This window comes from Nyctibius grandis, unplaced genomic scaffold (assembly GCF_013368605.1).
Source record: "Nyctibius grandis isolate bNycGra1 unplaced genomic scaffold, bNycGra1.pri S41, whole genome shotgun sequence".
Classification (NCBI taxonomy): domain Eukaryota; kingdom Metazoa; phylum Chordata; class Aves; order Nyctibiiformes; family Nyctibiidae; genus Nyctibius; species Nyctibius grandis.
Genome location: NW_027167475.1, coordinates 533,319 through 556,684, shown reverse-complemented (window position 1 = coordinate 556,684; position 23,366 = coordinate 533,319). Strand labels below are relative to the sequence as shown.

At 50.2% G+C, this 23,366-nt stretch overlaps 1 protein-coding gene across 1 annotated transcript; it reads left to right on the top strand.

Moving 5' to 3' along the window:
* Positions 1-2,346: 2,346 nt before the first annotated feature.
* Positions 2,347-22,740, top strand: LOC137677217 (ubiquitin carboxyl-terminal hydrolase 17-like protein 6). Its single transcript, XM_068424487.1, has 11 exons — positions 2,347-2,533; positions 2,978-3,088; positions 3,164-3,266; positions 3,414-3,481; positions 3,636-3,706; positions 4,266-4,348; positions 4,603-4,714; positions 4,977-5,117; positions 5,335-5,435; positions 21,487-21,538; positions 22,237-22,740. Exons 1-11 carry the CDS (start codon positions 2,347-2,349, stop codon positions 22,738-22,740), a joined length of 1,533 nt encoding a protein of 510 aa, XP_068280588.1.
* The last annotated feature ends 626 nt before the right edge of the window (positions 22,741-23,366 follow it).

Genomic DNA, 23,366 nt, shown 5'->3' with positions numbered 1-23,366 from the left:
TGCCATCCAGAGGGACCTTGACAGTGAAGAGAAGTGGGCCCGTGAGAACTTCATGAAGTTCAACAATGCCAAGTGCAAGATCCTGCACGTGGGTCGGGGCAATCCCAAGCACAAATACTGGCTGGGCGGAGAATAGACTGAGAGCAGCCCTGAGGAGAAGGACTTGTGGGGTGATGGTTGATGAGAAGCTCAACTAGATCCGGCAATGTGCCCTTGCAGCCCAGAAAGCCAGCCGTATCCTGGGCTGCATCAAAAGCAGCATGGCCAGCAGGTTGAGGGAGGAGATTCTTCCCCACTACTCCACTGTCATGGGACCCCACCTGGAGTACTGCGTCCAGCTCTGGGCCCCCACATAAGAAGGACATGGAGCTGTTGGAGCAAGTGGGGTGGTGATGAACCAGCCAATCATAATACAGAACAAGGCCCTTGGCTATGAGAAAAATAAGATATAGGGAAGTTGAAAAGTAAGAAAGAATGCTGCACCTGCAAGATATAACTTTTTAGCATAAGCCAATCAGAACTAATGTAGAGGTGTGTGAACAAAGCATACTAACCAATCATAATAGAAATGACATGTACACAGAGCGTGTACAAAAATAGAATAGTATAAATGTACCCTCAATAGAATAGTATAAATGTACCCTCAGATATGCGAATAAACGAGATCTGCTTAACGATCATATTGCTCTGCGTGCATTTACTCCGTGCCCTCTCGCGAACACTGACAGAGAAGCCTAGCGGCGGGAGGTTCCCAGGCTGTGGCAGCTGCGTGGTCACATGGCTTGAGGGGACACGTTGCCATGCGGCCCCATGTCACAAAGGGGCAGTGATGCGGGACCAGCCCAGGGATTGTGACATCACCTGGCTGGGGCTTGGAATCCTGACACGCAGGGCAGTGAAAGTGAGTTGAGCTGAGGTGGCCTTCGGGATAACTCAGCTCCTTCCTTTGCTACTTGCGTGGCTACTTTTTTCCCAACTATTTATCATTTATCGCCCACTTCTCCTCAACTTCCATCCTCTTTCAAAGGTAATTATGCTTTGACTTTCAGGACAGATCATAGACTAGGTAGGTACAGGATGAAAGTATAGGCTGGTCTATACCTTCCGAGCTCTAGGCTGAGTTATTACACCTTCATAGGCTGGCCAGGACTATGGGTAGCGCTCCTATTTGCTAATTCTTATTTCTTTACCATAGCCCAGGATAGGTAAGTAGGGGCTGACAGTGTAGTCTGAGGCATTGGGCTCAGCCTAGAATGACAAGAAGCCCACCCTGACTGTGGCGGTATGAAGGGAGACAGAAAAGGAGCACGGCAAAAGCAGCTGTTAAAGCAGCGGACAAAAGGCAGCCACTGCCGCGTACGAGGTGGGTGAGTGTGGGCTGGAGAGCCAGAGGGCTCTGCTGCTAATGCTAGCTACAGGTCAGCAGCAAGTCCTCTTCAAGAGGGCCTTGGTAACTGCTGTCCCTTGGAGTCCTGTGACAGGGACAGTAGGGCCATCAGCCTGCAGCTCTGCAGCAGTTACAAGTGCCACTGAAACAGTTTTGATGGTGGATGCTGATCTGTGGGTTGCGTTTTGAGGGTTTTTTGAATCATTTTGTTGAGTTACAATTATTTCTTTGCGATCAGGTGACAGGACTGGCACTGATCTCCTCTTTCTGGAGCACATCCTGACATCCTTTGTCATCCAGAGCTTTCCCCTCTGTTTCTGAGAGGAGCGATGGCTGCAATGGGGAACGACTCCTGTGAGTAGCGACTTCACCAGTAGGCTTGGACTTTGTGAATGCCCAAAGGCAACGGAGGTGTCGGGTGTTGCATCCCTGCATGTTGATGTGTGACAACCTAGACTGAATTGTGGGGCGTTTCCTGAGAGCAGACAGACTTACCCAGGTGTTTTCGAATAGACACAGGAAAACACATTTTATCCCTCCTCTGCCACTATTTGCAGGACTTTGAAAGATGTCATTGCTTGTAGAAAGCTGTGGCGTCAGTAGGGTTACCTTCTGTGCTAGGCACTTGCTTGTTTTCATCAAGTTACAATCAGGAAAAGGGAAGGCTTGACTTGATAATGCAGTTCAAGACTAGAGGGAAAGGAAGGTAGCCTGAGGCACAGAAAACAGAGTGTGGGTGTGTTGGACTTGTGGCAAAGTAAGCAGGGGAACAGACTCTTTTCCAAAACTGTTTCTTGACCTGTAAATTTCAATGGCTTCCCTCGATGTTTCTGGGTTGGAGGTTAGAGATGGCTGTCCTGGGTGCTCCTGTACAGAACCAGACTTTTAAAATATGCTTTTGCGCAACATTATTGTCTCATCTCTTCAAATGTCATTTCCCTGCAGTCATTGCTGAGGGAATGGCTCCGCCACAAAGGATCCTCTTTCCCCCAGAGGAGATTTGCATGGCCTGGCAGCAGCAACAGAGACCTGGAGTGGGACTCCACAACATGGGCAATACGTGCTTCCTCAACTCCGTCCTGCAGTGCCTGACGTACACGCCTCCTCTGGCCAACTACCTGCTCTCTCTCGAGCACAGCCAGTCATGTGAGTGCTTTTATGAACAACCCCTTGTAGATCTGTTGGGCACTTCCCAAGGATTCCCAGAATCTGCAATGTGATTTAGCAGAAAAGCAGCCCTTCTTTGTCAACCCTCTGAGTTGGTGTTCTTGGAACACTCAAGCCTAGAACCTGCTTGTCGTAGCTAGGTGTGTTCCTCTTCAGAAAAGGACCTCTTTCTAGGCCTGGGTCTTGGTGCCTAATCCTGCCTCTTGTTAAGCCCTCTTGGCATATTGCACAGAAAAATTCTGTCAGTTAAGCATCCCTACGAAGAAAGTTTTCTATGCACTAAAATGTCCTGGGCTTGTTGGGACATTGGCACCTTGGGAGAAGAGGAGTGGAGACTGTTCTTATAACTTCATTAAATTTCCCATCGCTGTGGATATTTTGCTAACCTGAGAAGCTTTCTTCCTTCCCTCCCTCCCTCTTCAGGTCGCCAGCAAGGCTTCTGCATGATGTGCAGAATGGAAGCGCACGTTTACCAAGTCTTGTGTACCTCAGGCAGTGCCATCCAGCCTTGGGCTATTGTCAGAGTCCTCACACGTAAGTGATTTCAGGTGCTTTGACATGTTTTCTTCCGTTCTTGTAGCAGAGAACTACTAACTTCTTCTTTCTTAGGAATAGGACAGCACTTCCAGCTTGGCAGGCAGGAAGATGCCCATGAGTTCTTACGCTGTACTGTCAGTGCCATGCAGAGAGCTTGTCTGAGTGGAATCAGCAAGTAAGCACAAGCAAATTACTTTTTCAATGTTCCCGAGCCCTTTGGACTCGTTGATATACTCCCATCAAGGAAAACCTAGGTCCAGGGCTTTCAGAAAAAGCAAAACACCTGGAGGAGATAACTCTCTGCCTTACCATTTATTTCCAGCTTGGACATCTCTTCTCAAGCCACTACCATCGTCCATCAAATCTTTGGAGGCTTTCTGAGATCCAGAGGTACTTTTCCACAACCCTTGCTCTCCTAGGAATTGTCTGTGCCGTTCTGTCTGCCTGTGATGAACAGCTGATCGCGTGACTGGCGTATGAAGGACAGAAATCGGCACAGTCGGTCGACTTCCCCTAGCGCTGAGCATTTCGATCTCCCTTCCAGTCACGTGCTTGATCTGCAAAGCAGTTTCCGATTCCTACGAGGCCTTCCTGGATGTTTCTTTGGATATAAAAGTAAGAGGGCTTGTAATACTGATTCAAGACGTCCCAAGGCTCCTGTAGCTTTCCAGAATCCATGCAGCTGACTTAAAAAACTTAGACTGCGAACACGAGAGGAATTGGTGGTGGGTGTGAAGTGGAACGGACTGTGTCCTTCTGGGTACACCATGGCGGTGGTCTCCCTGTAGGTGCTGGCTTTAAGCTGGACAAGTACAAATTATCCTCTCTGCACCTTGACGTACTCTCATCCTTCTTCCTTTTGCCCTCCCTCAACACCTGCCTGGCTCCCAGGCTGATGGATTGTCTTTTTTTCATTACTGATGACCCTGCACACCATCAGTAGTTGAACTGAGCGGTGCCATAGATTGGTTGCTCTTGATAGGCTCGGGAATCCCTGAGAACTGAGGGAAATGTTCAGCATAATACCCTCTTTCTGCCTCCTTCTGGACACTGCCTGCGGGTTCACAGTGGGTCTCCTCTGCCTCAGCTGCCTGGGTCTTCTTTTCAACTCCCAGTAAGTGTTTGGGTGAGGCCGTTACCCTCAGCTCAGTGCTCTCCTTTCTCACTCCTCCAGGCAGCCTCATCTGTCACTGCAGCTCTGGAGGACTTTGTGAAACCTGAGCAGCTGGATGGCGAAAACTGCTTTAAATGTAGCAAGTAAGAAGATTACTAACGACATATTAATGCTAGATCCTGCGTGAAGGTGCTGCATGGCATGGAGCATAAGACATCTTTTCACGTTAGGTTTAATGGACAATAAGGACATGCAGCTGTTTGTTTTTTTAATATGGCCTTATGGTACTGAGTAGCCTTGAAATAGCATAAGGATATGTGAGAGAGGAAATCTTGTCTGGCCTTCTTGGGGGAAGATAGGGTGCATTTCAGCACTTGGCTCTGTGCTTGGTTTCAAGGTGTGACAAGATGGTTGCCGCCTCCAAGAGGTTTACAGTTCACCGCGCACCCAATGTTCTCACGATGTGCCTGAAAAGGTTTGAAGATTTCACCGGCAGGAAGATCAGCAAGGTGTGTACGCAACTGGAGCACAACTTTCTCTTCCTGGAGCAGGAGAATTCCCAAAGCAGGACGCTCTTTCACATGTTGTTCATGTTGGGTTTTTCATGTTCCCTTCAGGGGAGATGAGAGTTCCTGTGGGAAGAAGAGCATGTACCAATGACAGAGCTGCTTGGGCCGAGAGCAGTTTCCTGCCACCCAAACCATGACATGTTGAAGGCTATTTCATGTAGCATTTCAGGATCATTTCTGGGCCCTCTTGGTCTCTCTGTAGGTTGTGGAGTATCCCGAGTACTTGGATCTTCGGCCATACATGTCTCAGACAGCTGGAGAACCGCTCATCTACTCCTTATATGCTGTCCTGGTACATAGCGGTGGCAGCTGTTATGCAGGACACTATTTCTGCTATGCAAAGGTAAAGAGCAACTTACTTCCTAGCAGGGGAAAAATGTGGGCTGGGGAAGCCAAACTTTCACGGCAGTGTTAGTGGCAGCCGAGGTTTTGTGGAAGAAGGTCTCTTTCAGGGCTGGATTGGATTTGTTTTGGCGCACGCTTGGTTCTGTAGTTCCCTGCCTGTGTTTTTGTGGAGAAACCGTGCAGTTCATCTCCAGATATCGATGCTTTCTTTGCAGGCCAGCAATGGACGGTGGTACAAGATGGACGATATGTCTGTGCATGGTTGCGGCATCGAAACAGTTCTCAGGCAGCAAGCCTATCTGCTGTTTTATGTCAGGTAATAACAAGTTTTAGAACGTGTGCAGAATACATTTCCTTCTCCTGGCTTTGCTATTCTTCTTGTCCTCCGGAGTGTTTCTCTTTCTGTCATAGGAGACAGTTACTACCTGCATCATTCAGTGCTGTCAAATCTGAACTACCCCACGTCAGTCCCTGTCTTCCCTTGCTGGGCTTTAGGCTGCTGCCCTGCTGTAAACTGCTCCTTGTCTGCGATCTGAAGCTGTCTAATGTAGCGAAGAGTACTTAAAGGGGGCCTGTGTGAAAGATGGCGAGGGACTCTTCAGCAGGGAGCGTAGTGACAGGATGAGGAGTAATGGGTTTAAAGTGAAAGAGGGAAGATTTAGATTAGATATGAGGAAGAAATTCTTGACTGTGAGGGTGGTGAGACACTGGACCAGGTTGCCCAAAGAAGCTGTGGATGCCCCCTCCCTGGCAGTGTTCAAGGCCAGGCTGGATGGGGCTCTGAGCAACCTGGTCTAGCAGAAGCCGTCCCTGCCTATGGCAGGGGGGTTGGAACTAGATGACCTTTAGAGGTGCCTTCCAACCCAAACCCTTCTATGATTCTATGATTCTGTGAAATGGAGGTCGTAGGGGGCATAAAGATGAGGACTTGCTGTGACAGGGGCAAACCTGGGGGGGAAGACCTCAATCGAATTTCCCATTTGTAGCCTTGGTTACGTCTTCTGTCTCTCCTAGAAACCCCTCCAGAAAAATGAACCCCAGAGGAGGCTGCAAGAACAGCCCTAAACAGTGATCACTTTGGTTTTTTTTTTTCCTCCAGGTGCTCTGATTTGAAAATTGCAGAAAGGGTTCCTTCCTCACCAGCACTATCATACATCCATTCCTTCTTCAGCTGGTTGTGGGCTTGCAGCAGGCAGCTTCTGTGGGACCACAGTGTCTACCTCATAGGACTAAGGTAAATCTGGGGACGTGGGTCAGGGCACGAGGTGGACAGTGGATTTCTTTCTGGGATCTTGGCATTGCTCTCTTTTCCCTCCAACACTGCAGCTTTCTTCACAGCCACAACACTGCTCCCTCTCAAAGCATCCCACCTAGATCCATCCCATTAGTCTGCCTCTGCACCCCTCCAGGAGAGCCTTCAGGAGAGCCTTAGCTGTCCCTCAAACAGCTTCTGGCGTTTCTCTCCTGTTCTGGTCCTTTCAGGAGGAAAGGGCAAGACCTTTTCACAGCTCTCTTTGCAGGACATGGTGGTAGGCATGGAGGACTCTCTAGAGGACAGCAGCTCCTCTGCATCAGCCCACACAAGCCAGCTGTGCTGTCACCAATTTGACCGTGAGCTGCACACCGTGCGAGAAGACAGTGACAAAGAGGAGCATGAATTCAGCCCTTCTTCCCACTGCCAGAGGAACGGTGCCAGGGAGAGGGCCCGGAGCAGATCCCCACAGTGGGGCAGAGATCTCCGCAGCTGGTTCGTGTACACCACAGACTATGACCACCCAACAGAGAGGAGGAGGAAGAGAACTAGTCCTCCAAGTCATGACCGCACTCCCAGGGTTGACGCAGCTCCAGGGCCCTCCAACGGCAGCTCCCAGTCGGCACCCGCACCCAGGGCTGCTCAGGAACTAACCCTACCAATGCAGAGAGAGCAGAGCAGATCCCTGCGGTGGGGCTATGATCTCTGCAGCCGGTTTGTGGAGATCACAGACCACTACTGCTTGGCAAGTAGGAGGAGGAGGAGGCAGAGAGCAAGTTCTCCACATGGTGACAGAGCCCCAGGGGATGATGGAGCTCCAGGGCCCTGCAATGCCACTTCCAAGTGGGCTCCCGCACCCAGGGCTGCTCAGGAGCAAACTCTGAGGCTGAGAGAGCGGAGCAGATCCCCATGGCAGGGCTGTGATCTCCGCAGCCGGTCTGTGGACGGCAGACAATGACCCCTCAGCGGGGAGGAGGAGGGTGTCAGATCCCCAGCGATGCACATCGGACAAACACTCGGGGCGCTGTGGTGGTGACGGGGGCAGATTGCGACCCTGGATGAGGGAGGAGCTCTGCATCTGATACTCATTTGGAACCAATCGGCAGAAAAGCCAAAGACAGAATTAAAAATACTTGTTGGCCTTGCATGTGTAATTTATGGGGTGTTTCTCCTCTGTAGGTTTTGGGGCAATTGGTGGAAAAAACCAGTGTGGGAGGTTTATGCCTTGGGATTTTGAAAGCTGTGCGCTTGCGTGTGCCCATCGTGCAATCTCTTCTTTTTCAATATGGAGTTCAAGTCACTCGAACGGAAGTGGGATCGATAAGCCTCCTTTGGAGTGCCCAAAGCCCTATCTTTGGGACCAAAGCTTCATTTCTTGGGGCCACAGAGGAAGCAAGAGGCTCCCCTCCTTTGCAGGTTCCAAAGGGTCATTTGTAGCATCTCGCCTATCAGTTTTAGAGCCTAAAGCCTCATTTCAGGGCCCAAATCCTCATTTTTAGGGTCCAAAACTCTCTCTTATTACCCATAGCCTTTTCTAGGGCCCACAGTTTCCTTTATAGGATGAAAATGTTCACTTTTAGTGCAGAAAGTCTCTTTTCAGGGTACAAAGCTACATTTAGAGCGTCCAAATCCTCATTTTTCCTTTCCAAAGACTTTGTTTTGTCTTCCATAGTCTCAGTTTAGCCTCCAAAGCCTCATTTTTAGACTCCAAAACAAAAGCTGCATTTTTAGTTTCCAAAGCCTTATTTCCAGGCTCCAAAGTGGCATTTTTAGGATCCAGCTAGTCATTTTGAGGCTCCAAGCCATATCTTGAGAGTCCAAACTCTCGTTTTTATGGTCCAAACCCCTCTTCTAAACCCCCAAGCCTCTATTTTAGGTCCAAAGCCCCATTTTTACATCCCAGAATTTGATTCTAGGGTAAAAGCCTCCTTTTTAGGTCCCAAAGCCTCACTTTTAGGGCCCAAAGCTGCATTTATCTGTTCCAGGCACCCCTTGTAAGGTCCAAGGACTCATTTCAAGAACGCAGAGCCTCATTTCTAAGGCCCCAAGTTTGATTTGGAAGGTCCAAGTCCTCATTTTTAGAGTACAAAGCCTTATTTTTAGGGTCCAAACCCTCACTTTCATGGCAGAAAACCTCATTTTGGGATCCAAAGCCTCATTTTATGGTCCAAAGGCTCCGTTTCAGTTTGCAAAGTCTCATTTTTATAGTCCAAAGCCACATTTTGTTTTCCAAAGCCTCATTTTCAGTGTCCAAAGGCTCACTTTTAGGATCCAGCCAGTGGTTTTTAGGGTCCAAGCCGCATGCTGAGTTTACAAATACTCATTTTTATGCTCCAAAGCCCTCTTTTAGGGCTCAAAGCTTCATTTTTAGGGTCCAAAGTTTTGATTCTAACATTGAAAGCCTCCTTTTTAGGGTCCAAACCCTCCTCTTTATGGTCAGCGGGGACCAAGCCCAGCTTCCTGCCTGCTGATACCACAGACATCCATGTCCCTCCATGCCCTGATATGAAGTTCATCCCAGAACTGGTGAATTCCTGGGTTTGCTGCCATTACAAGCCTGTGGGGTTCCCACGGGACAATGGTGGGAACGAGGTACTGAACGAGCTATGTCCAGGCATGTCCAGGGGGTGGTAATGGGGTGGTGATGAACTAGCCAATCATAATACAGAACAAGGGCCTTAGCTATGAGACCAACAAGATATGGGAGAAGTTGAAAAATAAGAAAGAATGCTGCACCTGCAAGATATAACTTTTTAGCATAAGCCAATCAGAACTAATATAGAGGCGTGTGAACAAAGCATACTAACCAATCATAATAGAAATGACATGTACACACAGCGTGTACAAAAACAGAATAGTATAAATGTACCCTCAGATACGCGAATAAATGAGATCTGCTTAACGATCATATTGGTCTGCGTGCATTTACTCCGTGCCCTCTCAACAAGTGGCGCCCGAACAGGGACATTCCCCCGGACCAGGGGCCTTCGGCCGGAGACTGCGGAGAAGCAGCGGACAACGGCACGAAAGGAAACGGTGAGAGGAAGCCAGCTGTAGAGTGCTGCCCCGGCACTGCATTTTCGCACCGGCAGGAACGGATGTGGTAAGCCTGAGTTTTGCTAGCAAAGGAAAACCTGGGTAGGGCTTCCCAGGCAGCTGGGGGAGGAATGGGGTCTACCCTGACCAAGACAGAAGTGGCAGTGGTGAAACTCCTCCAACATATACTCTCCGAGAGAGGAATTAAATATGACGAAGCTGCGTTAAAGCAGTTACTGCTTTGGGCAAAAGATAAAGGACATTTTACAACCTTTAATGATGTCTTTGAAGTGCCTTTATGGGAGAAGATTGGTGACTCTCTCTGGAATGCGGTGTCAAGTGGTGATAAGGAAGCCTTTAAATTGTCTGCTACATGGAGGCTGGTTAGCGAAGCGTTAAAAGGAATAAAAGCAGAGAGAGAAGTCACACATACAGCTTTTATGGCTTTAGGACCGCAGACGTCTACTACCCCCTCACTGTTTGCGGGACCAACACCTCCCACGGCCCCGGTGGCTGTACCGGTGGCAGCTCCTTTATCGCCTTCGGTACGGACGGCTCCGAAAAAAGCTGAGGAGCGGGGAGCGAGTAAAATAGATACAGATCCATCAGGACTGATAGTGCGCCCTAAAACACGAGCTCGATTTGGACTAATTGATTCAGACGCTGAACAGGAGACTTGGCAGAAACCCCCTCCGAAACCCCCTCCCTCTCATTGATCTCTCTACGGATGAGGCTGAGCAGGAGGACAAGAAGGAGGGTAAACCTGCTTCGTATCCACCTTTACCGGATTCACCGTTTCCTGAGTCTGTTGAACAAAGTTTACATTCCGGTGCTAAACGACCACCCTTAAAGTCTCCAGTTACGGAGTCAGCAGTACCAGAGTCACAAGGACTTAAAGGACCGTTACCATCATGAAATGGACACGAACTTGACATGACAGAGCTTGGTAGACGACTGGAAGAATTAAAGACGGAATTGCAGCAGCATCGTTCAGCCAACGCCTCGGGACACGTGACTATGTCTCCCCCAAACCCCCCTCTGTGTTCGGGACAAGCATTAGGGCCACCTCAACCTCCTTTGCAAATCCCTACTCCACCTTTAGATCAGGGCCGGGGGGGAGGTTTGCGTCCATCTGGTAATGTGGGAGGTGGCGGAGAGGGTCAGCGTCTGCCTGCGTATACAGGGGAGGGGGGGGGAGGAGTAAAATGGAAAGGGGTCATTCGAGATGCGTTATTAGAAGGAGTTGTGATTCCACGGGCATATCCGGTGATTGTGGGTGCGGGTCCTGAGGGAGGAAATATTTGGCAACTGTTGGATTGGAGGGTTGTGGGAGAAGCATTGCCACTATAGTTGGCGAGGGACAACACAGGTGAGGACTGCAGAGGGGTTGCTGCGGGGATGGCAAATCGTAACCCCACCTTAACTGAGCTAATGGATGCTTGTGAGAAAGTAGGAACCACCATATTTCAGATGGAGTATTTAGCAAAAACTTTTGCGGCGGCAATTAAGGTAGTTCATCGTTGTTATACATGAGAACAGGAAGGTCACTTTAAGAAAAACTGCCTTAAGAAGTTGAAGCTGAGTGGGAGAGATAACTGTTTTGATGTGTCATTGCTGTGGGAAGCTAGGGCATTTTGTGAAGCTGTGCAGGTCTCAGTATAATGCTCAAGGTCAGCTGATAACAACCAGCTGCAGAATGCAGGGAAACTGGAGAAAGAACGCGGGGGGGGGGGGGGGGAATCGTATGCTGAGACAAATGAATCTTCCCAACGAGTTCCAGGCCTATGCAGTTAACTCACAACCCAAACCGCAGGGAGTGCAGGACTGGTGTTTCCACGCAGGGTTAACCTGTGCGGCTGCCAAGCCTTGGACCTGTGGCAAACAGGGATAATGCTAATGCTGATTGTCAAAAGATCATTGAAGCTTTACCTGGAAAAACAGATTTGAATGTTATGATAAAGGCATGTGCAAAAGTGGGTACTGTGGAACATAAGGCTCAAGTTATGGCTGCGGCCGCACTTGGGGCTTACGTCGTCACAATTGCAGTCTCTATTCCAATTGTTAGCAGGGGACACAACTTTAACAGCACCACGACACACTACTTCAGAGATACAGCAACTGATTACAGAAATAGAAAGCAGGCTACATTCCAAATTTGTACATCGTATTGATTTGAATCAGGAAATACAAATTATCACTTTGTTTGATAGGCAAATTCCGTATGCAATAATTGGTCAATGGAATTCAGAATGATCAAATTCGTTACATGTATTGGAATGGTTGTTTCTACCTTTAAGAACAAAGAAAACTGTTCCCCTGATTGCAGAGCTATTGGCACAGATTATCATCAAAGGTCGGATGCGATGTCGGGAGCTTGTGGCCAGAGATCCTGCATCACTAACCGTTCCTATTGCAGCTCAATATTTTGAGTAGTGTATGGCTAATAGCTTTGCTTTGCAAACAGCCATGGAGAATTTCTCGGGACAGGTTGTTTACCACTTGCCCTCCCATCCTGTCATAAAATTGAGCGTGGAACTTCCAATTGCCACAGGAGTGTTGTGCGCAGACACTCCTGTGGATGGAACTACCATTTTTACGGATGGATCTGGGAACACAGGCAAGGCAGGCCTTGTCTGGTATTCTGATGGCAAGTGGGAATCTATGGTAGTACAACAAAAGGGTTCACCTCAGGTGGTAGAATTACGAGCTGTATTAAAAATATTTCAGAATTTTCCCATTCCCTTTAATTTGATTACTGATTCAGCATATGTAGCTGGCATTATAAAGCAATTGGATAGATCTGTTATAGAGCATATATGTAATCAGTGTGTTTTTGAATTGCTGCGAGCTCTGTGGCAAGAAATTCAAATCCGAACTGCATTGTTTTACGTTTTACATGTAAGAAATCATACTAATTTGCCTGGGTTTATTGCAGAAGGCAATGCTCGAGTGGACTCTTTGGTTTTTCATCCTAAAACAACAATTTGTACCAGAGTGGAAGCAATAGCACAATTGCTTATCAAAGTACATAAAAGGATTACAGACATTACCAGACTAGACTCAGATGCTATCTGTTTACCTATCAGAAAGGAATATCTACAGTGGTTAACAAATCAGTCAACTCTTTTTCAAATGGCCTTACAGGACTTTACTGGACAATTGTTAACGCATTTACCAAAAGATAAAAAGCTACAGTTTATTTGCAAACAGGATTGGGAAGAAAAACCTATCAGATCAGAGATACCTGTGACTGGACTAACTGTTTTTACTGATGCAGGAAAGCGATCACACTCAGCAGTTATTACCTGGCAAGAGGATGGACAATGGAAACATTGCAAATTCTCAGGACAAACTGAGGACTCATTGCAGACACTTGAACTTTTTGCAATATACCAGGTCTTTATAAAATGGAAGGATTCACCTGTCAATATTGTAACAGACTCTCTTTATGCAGCAGGCATTGTAAATCGAAATGAAAAAGTTTTTATACGACCAATAAGAAATATGTGACTTTACACCATTTTGCTACAGTTGCATCAAGCAATAAACCTCAGAGAGATACCTTATTTTGTCACCCACATTCGTAATCATCAATTTGATCAAGGTTTGAGCATTGGAAATAATAAAGCAGACACACTTGTGTTCTATACGCAAATATCACCAAATTTATTTGAACAAGTACACCTATCCCATCAATTCTTTTATCAATCAGCGAAAATGTTAGGGAAACAATTTCACCTCACCATGGCACAAGCACGTGAATTAGTTAGTGTTTGTCCTAGTTGTCAGAAAATTGGCATGGGAATTGGAATAGGGGTAGATCCTCGAGGACTGAGTGCGTTACAACTGTGGCAAATGGATGTTACTCACATTGCAGAATTTGGAAGGCTCAAATATGTTCATGTATCTGTTGATGCATTTTCACATGTAATATGGGCAACAGCACAAACTGGGGAAACAGGTCGTCATGTCAAACGACATTTACTTGCTTGCTTTGCAAGTCTTGGGGTTCCACAACAACTTAAGACTAATAATGGACCAGCATATTGTTCACAGATTTTTCGTCAATTTTGTCAGCTATGGGGTATTACACATGTCACTGGGATTCCGCATTCGCCTACGGGTCAGGCGATTGTGGAACGTGCTCATAGTACATTGAAACAGCTTCTGCAAAAACAAAAAGGGGGAGAGGTGACTGAACCTTCTGAGAGACTTGCAAAAGCTGTTTATGTACTTAACCATTTAACTTTAGCAGGAGATAAGGAGCGACCCCCAGTTGTAATACATTGGGAGGCAGTTCGACAGGGAGCAAGCTATGTGCAAAACAAAGGCAAAGTGTGGTATAGGGAACCAGGTACTAACGAGTGGTTAGGACCAGGGGAACTATTACTAATGGGTCGAGGTTATGCTTCTGTCTCTACAGGCACAGGAGTATGATGGTTTCCGATCAAATGTATTAAACCATATGTGGAGGTGGAATCCAGATCCAGAGATCCGACAGAGTAGCAGAAGACAGCAGGGCAATCAGGGATGCAGCAGGAAATAGTTGGTTCAACAAAATCCTGCAAGAATTAGGTGGATTGTCTCTAAAAGGATCGTTAGCCACATTATTAGAGGGAATAGTTTATATAGTTGTGATTATAATTATCATAGGGATCTGCGTGGGTTGTGTTGAGGTAATCATTGAGAATAGTATATGGAAGTAGTGAGATAATAAATCTAACTACTTCCAAAGGGGGAAATTGATACTGGATGGTTTAGGAACGGTTTAGCAAGAGTAGGCCTCAGAGTAGGCTCTAAAAGGCCTGCTCTGTGTTACCTTTATACAGAATCAGCTTTCCTGTCAGTAACTTTCCTTTCAGCTAGAATAACAGAGAATAACAGTGTGTTCTGAAGCAAACTGCATGTTTTGTAGATAGAATTTACTTATGGGAATGTTTATAATAGGCATTATCCTACTTGTGTTACCCTGTTTGTTTGCATGTTTGCAGAGAACTGTACAACGAATGGTCAATACAGCCTTTTTGGCACAACAACAGAGAGCAGGATTTATGGGTAACCAAGGCTGGGATTCTCTGACCGGGCTCTGCGAGACACAGGGAACCAGGTTTAAATAAGAAACGAAGACAAAAAGGACGAGACAGGACATGGCTCGTTCAAAAACAAAAAGGGGGATTTGTGGGGTTCCCACGGGACAATGGTGGGAACGAGGTACTGAACGAGCTATGTCCAGGCATGTCCAGGGGGTTGTAATGGGGTGGTGATGAACTAGCCAATCATAATACAGAACAAGGGCCTTAGCTATGAGACCAACAAGATATGGGAGAAGTTGAAAAATAAGAAAGAATGCTGCACCTGCAAGATATAACTTTTTAGCATAAGCCAATCAGAACTAATATAGAGGCGTGTGAACAAAGCATACTAACCAATCATAATAGAAATGACATGTACACACAGCGTGTACAAAACCAGAATAGTATAAATGTACCCTCAGATACGCGAATAAATGAGATCTGCTTAACGATCATATTGGTCTGCGTGCATTTACTCCGTGCCCTCTCAACACAAGCCAGGCAATTGTGCTACTGCTCTGGATTCATTGCTATGCTCTTCTTCAGCAATGAATGGTTGACCCCTGAAGCTGTGCATCTGGAGTCTCTCATTGCACCCCCAACCTGTATGCTGGTGGGGCTGCCTCAAGTCCTTGCAGGAGGATAAAGGCCATGGGCTTGGGGGGCAGGGGGGGTAGTTTCAGTTCCACCAGGTGCTGGAGGGTGCTGGGCCAGTCCCGCAACAGCCGGCTGGCTGAGTTGGACAGCCATGAGGGGCAGGCTGGGGGCGAATGTGCCAGGCGGTTGTCTGGGCTGGCACGGGCCAGTCCCCCCATGCTCTGTGGCAGGCGGGCCAGTTTTTCAGGCACAGGCAGCCTCTCCTGGCATTGTGTCTGGCTCTCAGGGGTACTGGGGTGCGCAGGATGGTTGGCTGGGAGCGAGGGACAGCTGCTGGCGTTGTGCCGGGCTCCTGAAGCTGCAGAGAGGCACCTGTGGAGAGAGGAGGCTGCTGAGGCCCTGTCGCGGCTGCAGTTCTAGATGGGTGTGAGGGTGCGGGGCAGTGCTGGGTGCACCGTGGGGTGCGAGCACTCGGCTACATGTGGAAGCTGTGGGCACGGAGAGCTCCGTGCAGAAAATGGGGCGCCCCGCACGCCTTTGCTAGGGCTCTGCTTGCCAGCCCATGGCTTGTTTTCTCTCGGCCCTGGCCATCCTGACATGCCTGCTCTGCACGTGCTGGGAAGGAGACCGGACCCCGACAGACCAAGAGAACCAAAGCTGGGCATGGTAGGGAGTTGTCACTATTGCAGCTCTCACCTTCTATGGCCACGTCCTCCCTTCTTTTTACTTTCTGACCTTGCTCTGCCTACGGCTGTCGCTGGGTCTGCTCTTGTCCAGACAGGGTCACTTTTAACTAACACTGGCCACAGTAAGAAGGGGTTTCAGAAAAGAATGCCCATGAATTGAGAGGCCAGTTAAGACGTCTTACAGCAGAAATATCAGTCGAGTCTGGCCAGTAACTAACTCGGCACTCCAGAATACCCTGCCTCTAAATGCTTCATGGCTAATAGCAGCCATCTAATACAGAAGTTTGGCAAAAAAAAATCACAGAATCACAGAAAGTTAGGGACTGGAAGGGACCTCAAAAGATCATCTAGTCCAATCCCCTGCCAGAGCAGTATTACCTAGATCATATCACACAGGAATGTGTCCAGGCGGGTTTTGAATGTCTCCAGAGAAGGAGACTCCACAACCTCTCTGGGCAGCCCGTTCCAGTGTTCGGTCACCCTCACCGTAAAGAAGTTTTTCCTCATATTTATGTGGAACCTCCTGTGTTCCTGCTTGCACCCATTGCCCCTTGTTCTGTCAAGGGATGTCACTGAGAAGAGCCTGGCTCCATCCTCTTGACACTTGCCCTTTGCATATTTATAAACATTAATGAGGTCACCCCTCAGTCTCCTCTTCTCTAAGCTAAAAAGACCCAGCTCCCTCAGCCTCTCCTCATAAGGGAGATGTTCCACTCCCTTGATCATCTTTGTGGCTCTGCGCTGGACTCTCTCTAGCAGTTCCCTGTCCTTCTTGAACTGAGGGGCCCAGAACTGGACACAATATTCCAGATGCGGCCTCACCAGGGCAGAGTAGATGTGGAGGAGAACCTCTCTTGACCTACTAACCACACCCCTTCTAATACACCCCAGGATGCCATTGGCCTTCTTGGCCACAAGGGCACATTGCTGGCTCATGGTCATCCTGTTGTCCACTAGGACCCCAGGTCCCTTTCCCCTACACTGCTCTCCAACAGGTCTGTCCCCAACTTGTACTCATACATGGGGTTGTTCTTGCCCAGATGCAGGACTCTACACTTGCCCTTGTTATATTTCATTAAAATTCTCCCCTCCCAACTCTCCAGCCTGTCCAGGTCTCTCTGAATGGCTGCGCAGCCTTCCGGTCTGTCAGCCACTCCTCCCAGTTTGGTGTCATCAGCAAACTTGCTGACAGTGCACTCTATTCCCTCATCCAAGTCATTAATGAATATATTGAATAGAATTGGTCCCAGTACCAACCCTTGAGGGACTCCGCTAGATACAGGCCTCCAGCTGGACTCTGTCCCATTGACCACCACTCTCTGGCTTCTTTTCTTCAGCCACTTCACAATCCACCTCACTACCCAATCATCCAGACCACACTTCCTCAGTTTAGCTGCGAGGATGCTGTGGGAGACCGTGTCAAACGCTTTACTGAAATCAAGATAGACCACATCCACAGCTTTACCATCATCTATCCACCGGGTAACATCCTCATAAAAGGCTATCAAGTTGGTTGAGCAAGACTTCCCCTTGGTGAAGCCATGTTGAGTGCCCCTAATGATCCCCCTATCCTTGATGTGCCTAGAGACAGCACCAAGAACAAGTTGTTCCATCACCTTTCCGGGGATGGATGTGAGGCTGACCGGTCTATAGTTACCCGGGTCCTCCTTCTTGCCCTTTTTGAAGACTGGCGTGACATTTGCTTTCCTCCAGTCCTCAGGCACCTCTCCCGTTGCCCACGACTTACCAAAGATGATGGAGAGTGGCCTAGCAATGACTTCCGCCAGCTCCTTCAGCACCCGCGGATGCATCCCATCAGGGCCCATGGATTTATGGACGTCCAGGTTGCTTAATTGGTCCCTGACCCAGTCCTCATTAACAAAGACAGATTCCTCCTCTATCCTGACTTCCTCTGGGGCCTCAGGGGTCCGGGGCTCCTCAGGACAGCCTCCAACAGTATAGACAGAGGAAAAGAAGGCATTCAGTAAGTCTGCCTTCTTTTTATCCTCTGTCTCCAGGGCCCCCACCTCATTCATCAGTGGGCCTACATTGCCTCTAGTGTTGGTTTTACCTGCAATGTATTTGAAGAAGCCCTTTCTGTTGTCCTTGACCTCTCTTGCAAGGTTTAATTCCAAGGAGGCCTTAGCTTTCCTAGTTGCCTCCCTACATCCTCTGACAACAGACTTATATTCCTCCCAAGTGGCCAGCCCCTCCTTCCATGATCTGTACACTCTCTTCTTCCACTTGAGTTTGTCCAGCAGTTCCCTGTTCAACCATGCAGGTCTCCTGGTACTCTTCCTTGACTTCCTACCTGCTGGGATGCTCTGATCTTGAGCTCGGAAGAAGCAGTCCTTGAATGCTAACCAACTATCTTGGGCCCCCCTTACCTTCTAGTACCCTGTCCCATGGGATTTCCCCTAGCAATTGCTTGAAAAGGCCAAAGTTGGCCCTCCTGAAGTCCAGGGTTGTGATTCTGCTAGCTATTCTGTTCCTGCTACATGAGATCCTGAACTCTACCATCTCATGGTCACTACAACCAAGGCTGCCCTCTACCTTCACCGCTTCAACCAGACCCTCCTTGTTAGTGAGGATAAGATCCAGCAGCGCTCCTCTCCTAGTTGGCTCATCCACCATTTGCATCAGAAAGTTATCATCAATGCACTGGAGGAACCTCCTGTACTGAGGATGGCTGGCTGAGTAGGCCTCCCAGCAAATATCAGGGTAGTTGAAATCCCCCATGACAACCAGGGCCTCTAATTGAGAGACTGCTCTCAGCTGCCTGTAGAAGGCCTCATCACCCTCCTCATCCTGATCTGGTGGCCTGTAATAGACACCCACAACAGTATCTCCCAGCCTGCCCCTTAATTCGCACCCACAAACCCTCAACTCGCTTGCGCTGGCGGGACGGGAGGAGAGGCAGAGGCAGAGGCAGAGGCAGAGGCAGAGGCAGAGGCAGAGGCAGGCAGACGGGGCTGCTTGTGCTCCTGGGAACTGCGAGCACCCCGCGGGGAGGCAGGGAGCTGGTGCAGGGAGCTGGTCCAGCTGGGAGCGGAGTGGGGAGGGTGGGAGCATGCAGGCGAGGGTGGGAGGAAGGTGGGGTGGGGACAGTCTGCACACACCGGGGAAGCTGCACGGGCAATTCTCTCTGCCGAAATAGCATCGATGGGGGTCATTGGCTCCTGTCAGCAGCAAACCAACGGGCAGGAATAGCGTTCCATTTGTTGCTGGGTGCAAAAGCCGGGAGGGAGCTCAGGAAGTGTTTGTGTCAGAGACACGTAAATTGCCTGTTTTGCAAATCATTTGAATGTTTCGGAGATCTGTGAGGCTGGGAGAAAAGACAGTGGGTAGGAGGCTATGTGCTAAGTGACATATCCAAAGACGATAAAGAAAATAAATATCACAGAATCACAGAATCACAGAATCAACCAGGTTGGAAGAGCCCTCTGGGCTCATCGAGTCCAACCATTGCCCTGACACCACCATGGCCACTAGACCATGGCACTAAGTGCCATGTTCAGTCTTTGCTTAAACACCTCCAGAGATGGTGACTCTACCACCTCCCTGGGCAGCCCGTTCCAATGTCTAATAACCCTTTCTGAGAAGAAGGTCTTCCTAATGTCCAACTTGAACCTCCCCTGGCAAAGCTTGAGGCTGTGTCCTCTTGTCCTATCGCTAGTTGCCTGGGAGAAGAGGCTGACTCCCACGGCGCTACAACCTCCCTTCAGGTAGTTGTAGACTGCAATAAGGTCACCTCTGAGCCTCCTCTTCTCCAGGCTAAACAACCCCAGCTCCCTCAGCCGTTCCTCATAGGTCAGACCCTCCAGACCCTTCACCAGCTTGGTCGCCCTCCTCTGGACTCGCTCCAACACCTCAACATCTTTCTTGAAGTGCGGGGCCCACAACTGGACACAGGATTCAAGATGTGGCCTCACCAGTGCCGAGTACAGAGGGACGATCACTTCCCTAGACCGGCTGCCTACACTATTCCTAAGAGAGGCCAGGATGCCATTGGCCTTCTTGGCCACCTGGGCACACTGCTGGCTCATGTTTAGCCGGCTGTCGATCAGCACCCCCAAGTCTCTTTCTGCTGGGCCGCTTTCTAACCATTCTTCCCCCAGCCTGTAGCGCTGCATGGGGTTGTTGTGGCCGAAGTGTAAGACTCGGTACTTGTTCTTCTTGAACCTCATGCTGTTGGCCTTGGCCCATCTATCTAACCTGACCAGATCCCTCTGTAGGGCCTTCCTACCCTCCAGCAGATCGACACTGCCACCCAGCTTGGTGTCTTCTGCAAGTTTGCTGAGGGTGCACTCAATCCCTACATCTAGATCATCTGCAAAGATATTGAACAGCACCAGCCCCAGAACTGAGCCCTGGGGAACACCGCTAGTGACTGGCCGCCAGTTGGACTTTGCCCCATTCACCACCACTCTCTGGGCTCGGCCATGCAGCCAGTTTTTAACCCATTGAAGAGTCCACCCATCCAAGCCCCGGGCAGCCAGTTTGTCTAGGAGGATGCTGTGGGAGACAGTGTCGAATGCCTTGCTGATGTCTAGATAGACTACATCCACAACCCTGCCCTCATCTACTAAGCAGGTCACTTTGTCATAGAAGGAGATCAGGTTGGTCAAGCAGGACCTGCCTTTCATGAATCCATGTTGGCTGGCCCCAATGCCCCGATTGTCCTGCATCACCCATGTAATGGCACTCAGGATGATCTGTTCCGTCACCTTGCCTGGCACCGAGGTCAGGCTGACAGGCCTATAGTTGCCTGGATCATCCTTCCGGCCCTTCTTGTAAATGGGTGTTACATTTGCTAATTTCCAGTCAGCTGGAACTTCTCCAGTTAACCAGGACTGCCGGTAGATAATAGAGAGTGGTTTGGCAGGCTGAAATGATCCTACGTACCCAGGTGGCTGCCTGAGTCTGGGAGTTTCAGTCCACGCTCACTAAATTGCCTGCAGGCAATTAGTGACCTGGGGGGAGTAATGCAGTTCAGGCTGTGCTGGCTCTGTGCAAGGGTGTATAGCTGTTGCAGAACCTCAACACTGAAGCCTTAGGTGTAAACCCTGAGTACGAACAGAGGAGAAGATAAAGGGTCTCCAGAGGCTGTAGTCATGATCAGTTTTCTTCCCAGGGGCTTTGTGAGCAGAAAACTCTCCTGAAACTCCTCCTCTTGAAAGGTCTGTTATGCTCTGTACCTCCTGCTTCATTTTAGATCATTCTTAAAAACACAAATGTTTTTCTTTGTTTGCTTTTATGTGGTTTTTCCCCTCTCTGGGATGTGAAATGCCTCTGTTTTGGAGAAGAGCAAGCAGGTCCCTCTGGGTGGCATCCCTTCCTTCAAGCATATCGACTGCACCACTCAGCTTGGTGTCACCTGTAGCCTTGCTGGGGGGTGCACTCGATCCCACTGTCCATGCCACCAATATTAAAGTGTACTGGTCCCAGTAGGGACCCTTGAGGGACACCGCTCCTTGCTGGTTTCCTGTTGGGCACTGGGCCACTGGCTGTTCCTCTTTTGTTAACCCTTTTCCTCCCCACGAGAAGCTGGGGAGGCTGTTGGGGGCAGGGTGGAACACAGGGAGCCCCCACATTCCTTCCTGGGAGACTCCCAAACAGAAGGCCACAGCCGGCATCCCCAGAGTCTTTAGCAGTCAACAGACAGAACGGACCATGGTGCTGCCAGCACTGCGGCTCTCACCGTGCGGCCCCCAGGCCCCCCAGGTCCCCTGTCTGCTTCAGCCTTTTGTCTGTCCTGAAACCTTCTACCCGCAAGGTAGGGACCGCCCCCACCCCTGCAGCCTGGGGACAATCTTGGGGGAAGGAGCACAGGTGACCGCTGGCCATCGCTCCCAGCTCTCTTTCAGGCTCAGCCAAACTGTGCCGACTGCCCGCGCAGGAGCAGCCCTTCCCCGCAGCCTGGGCACCCCCAGCAAGGGTGGCACCCCAGGCCCCACAGGCACCCCCAGCAAGTATCGCCATCTCTTCCCTTCTGTCTCCTAAAACCGAGTCTGCTCCCCGATCTGCAGCTGCGTCCTGCTGGCACAGCAGCTCACTCTGCGGGGAGCACCCTGGCTACAACCTCCCCACGTGCCTGGCTCAGAGCCGGGGGTTGTTGGCCATCGGGGCTGGCTTGGTGGGTGCCCCTGGAGAGGCCCCCAGCCCAGCACGGCTCCCACTCACCCACACAGGTCTGCTGAGAGCTCCGTGCAGTTCCTTCTTCAACCCCTGGGTCTTCAGCACCCAGTGGACGGGCACCAACCCACCTCCACCGGCCACCTCCACACTCGGTCCTGGCACTGTGTCTCTGACGGGTACTGCCCTGTGGGGCCCCGGGGCTACAGGACCCCCCCGGCCTGGACGGCCCCTGGGACCCCTTAGGGCCAAGTGCAACACTTTGCACCCTTGAACCATCAGGGGAGAGCGGTGGCCCCAGCCCCACCGGTGCTGCCACTGTGCTTCCCCAACTGCCAGCACGTGGACAGGCAGTTTGCACAGCTCAGCATCTCTGACACAACCACCCGCGCGGGGGCACCCCTGGGCAGCAACATCCCCCTACGCAGCGACGTCCTCCTCAGCCCCTGTGCTGCCCTTCGTACCCAAGCTGTTGGGGACCCGGCAGGTGACATTGCACTGCTCAAGGAGATGCTTCTGAGTTGCTCCCTGGTCATCCAGAATGGTCCCAGCAGCGTCCACATGCCTGGGGACCCTGGTGGCACTGACGGAGCCATCCCCCACTGCTACATCAGCTCGCTCTCACTGCCCACGGAACTGATCACCCCCAATTACAGCATCCCCGAGACCACCAACGCAGGCCTTAGTGTAAAGCAACTCACCACCGTCAGGATGGAGCCCCAGGAGCTGTGGTGGGATGCAGGGATGGACCTGCCACCACCCCAGCCAGGCATGTCCCAGCCAGGCACGTCCCAGCCGGGCATGTCCCAGCCTGGCAGGCTGGAAAAGTGGAGGAAGAAGTGACAGAAGAGCACCTGGACAAACGCACCCAGCGAGCGCAGGGCTCTGGCAGCCAGCACTGGAGTGGGAAGGTGAGATGAGACCCACAGCAGGGATGAGATGGAGATTGGGGGGGATGGGTTGGGGGCATGGGTGGTGTAATTGTAGGGGGGGGCGGTGGCGTGGTGTTAAATTAGAGGAGATTTCTTGACATATTTGCTCCTTTGCTCTTGGGTTTTTTTTTTTCCATTAAAAGCCATTTCTCCATAACGCCTCCGTGCTTGTGTGGGAGTGGGGGGGAGCTCAGGGGGCACCAGAAAATGGTACCCAAGATGTGCAAAAGCCCTGCTGAGCCCCAAATCGGAGCTGGCAAGCCCCGAAGGGCACCGAGCTGCCCCAGGGCTGAGTTACCGTCAGTAGGCAGGCAATGGTGGGGGGTGACTCCCCTGTCCCCTTGCCCAGAGGAAGCAGCTCTTTGGCGGGGCAGCCAGGACAGACAGGTCCCTGCAGGACTCAGACACGGCCCCATGCAGAAAGCAGCACTGACCACCCAGGACAAGGGTAGACCTGTGGTCTGGGGGGCACGACAGACGCACGTGACAACAAGGGCTTCAGTACCTTTGTCTTGAACGTGACCAGCGTCCCCTCCA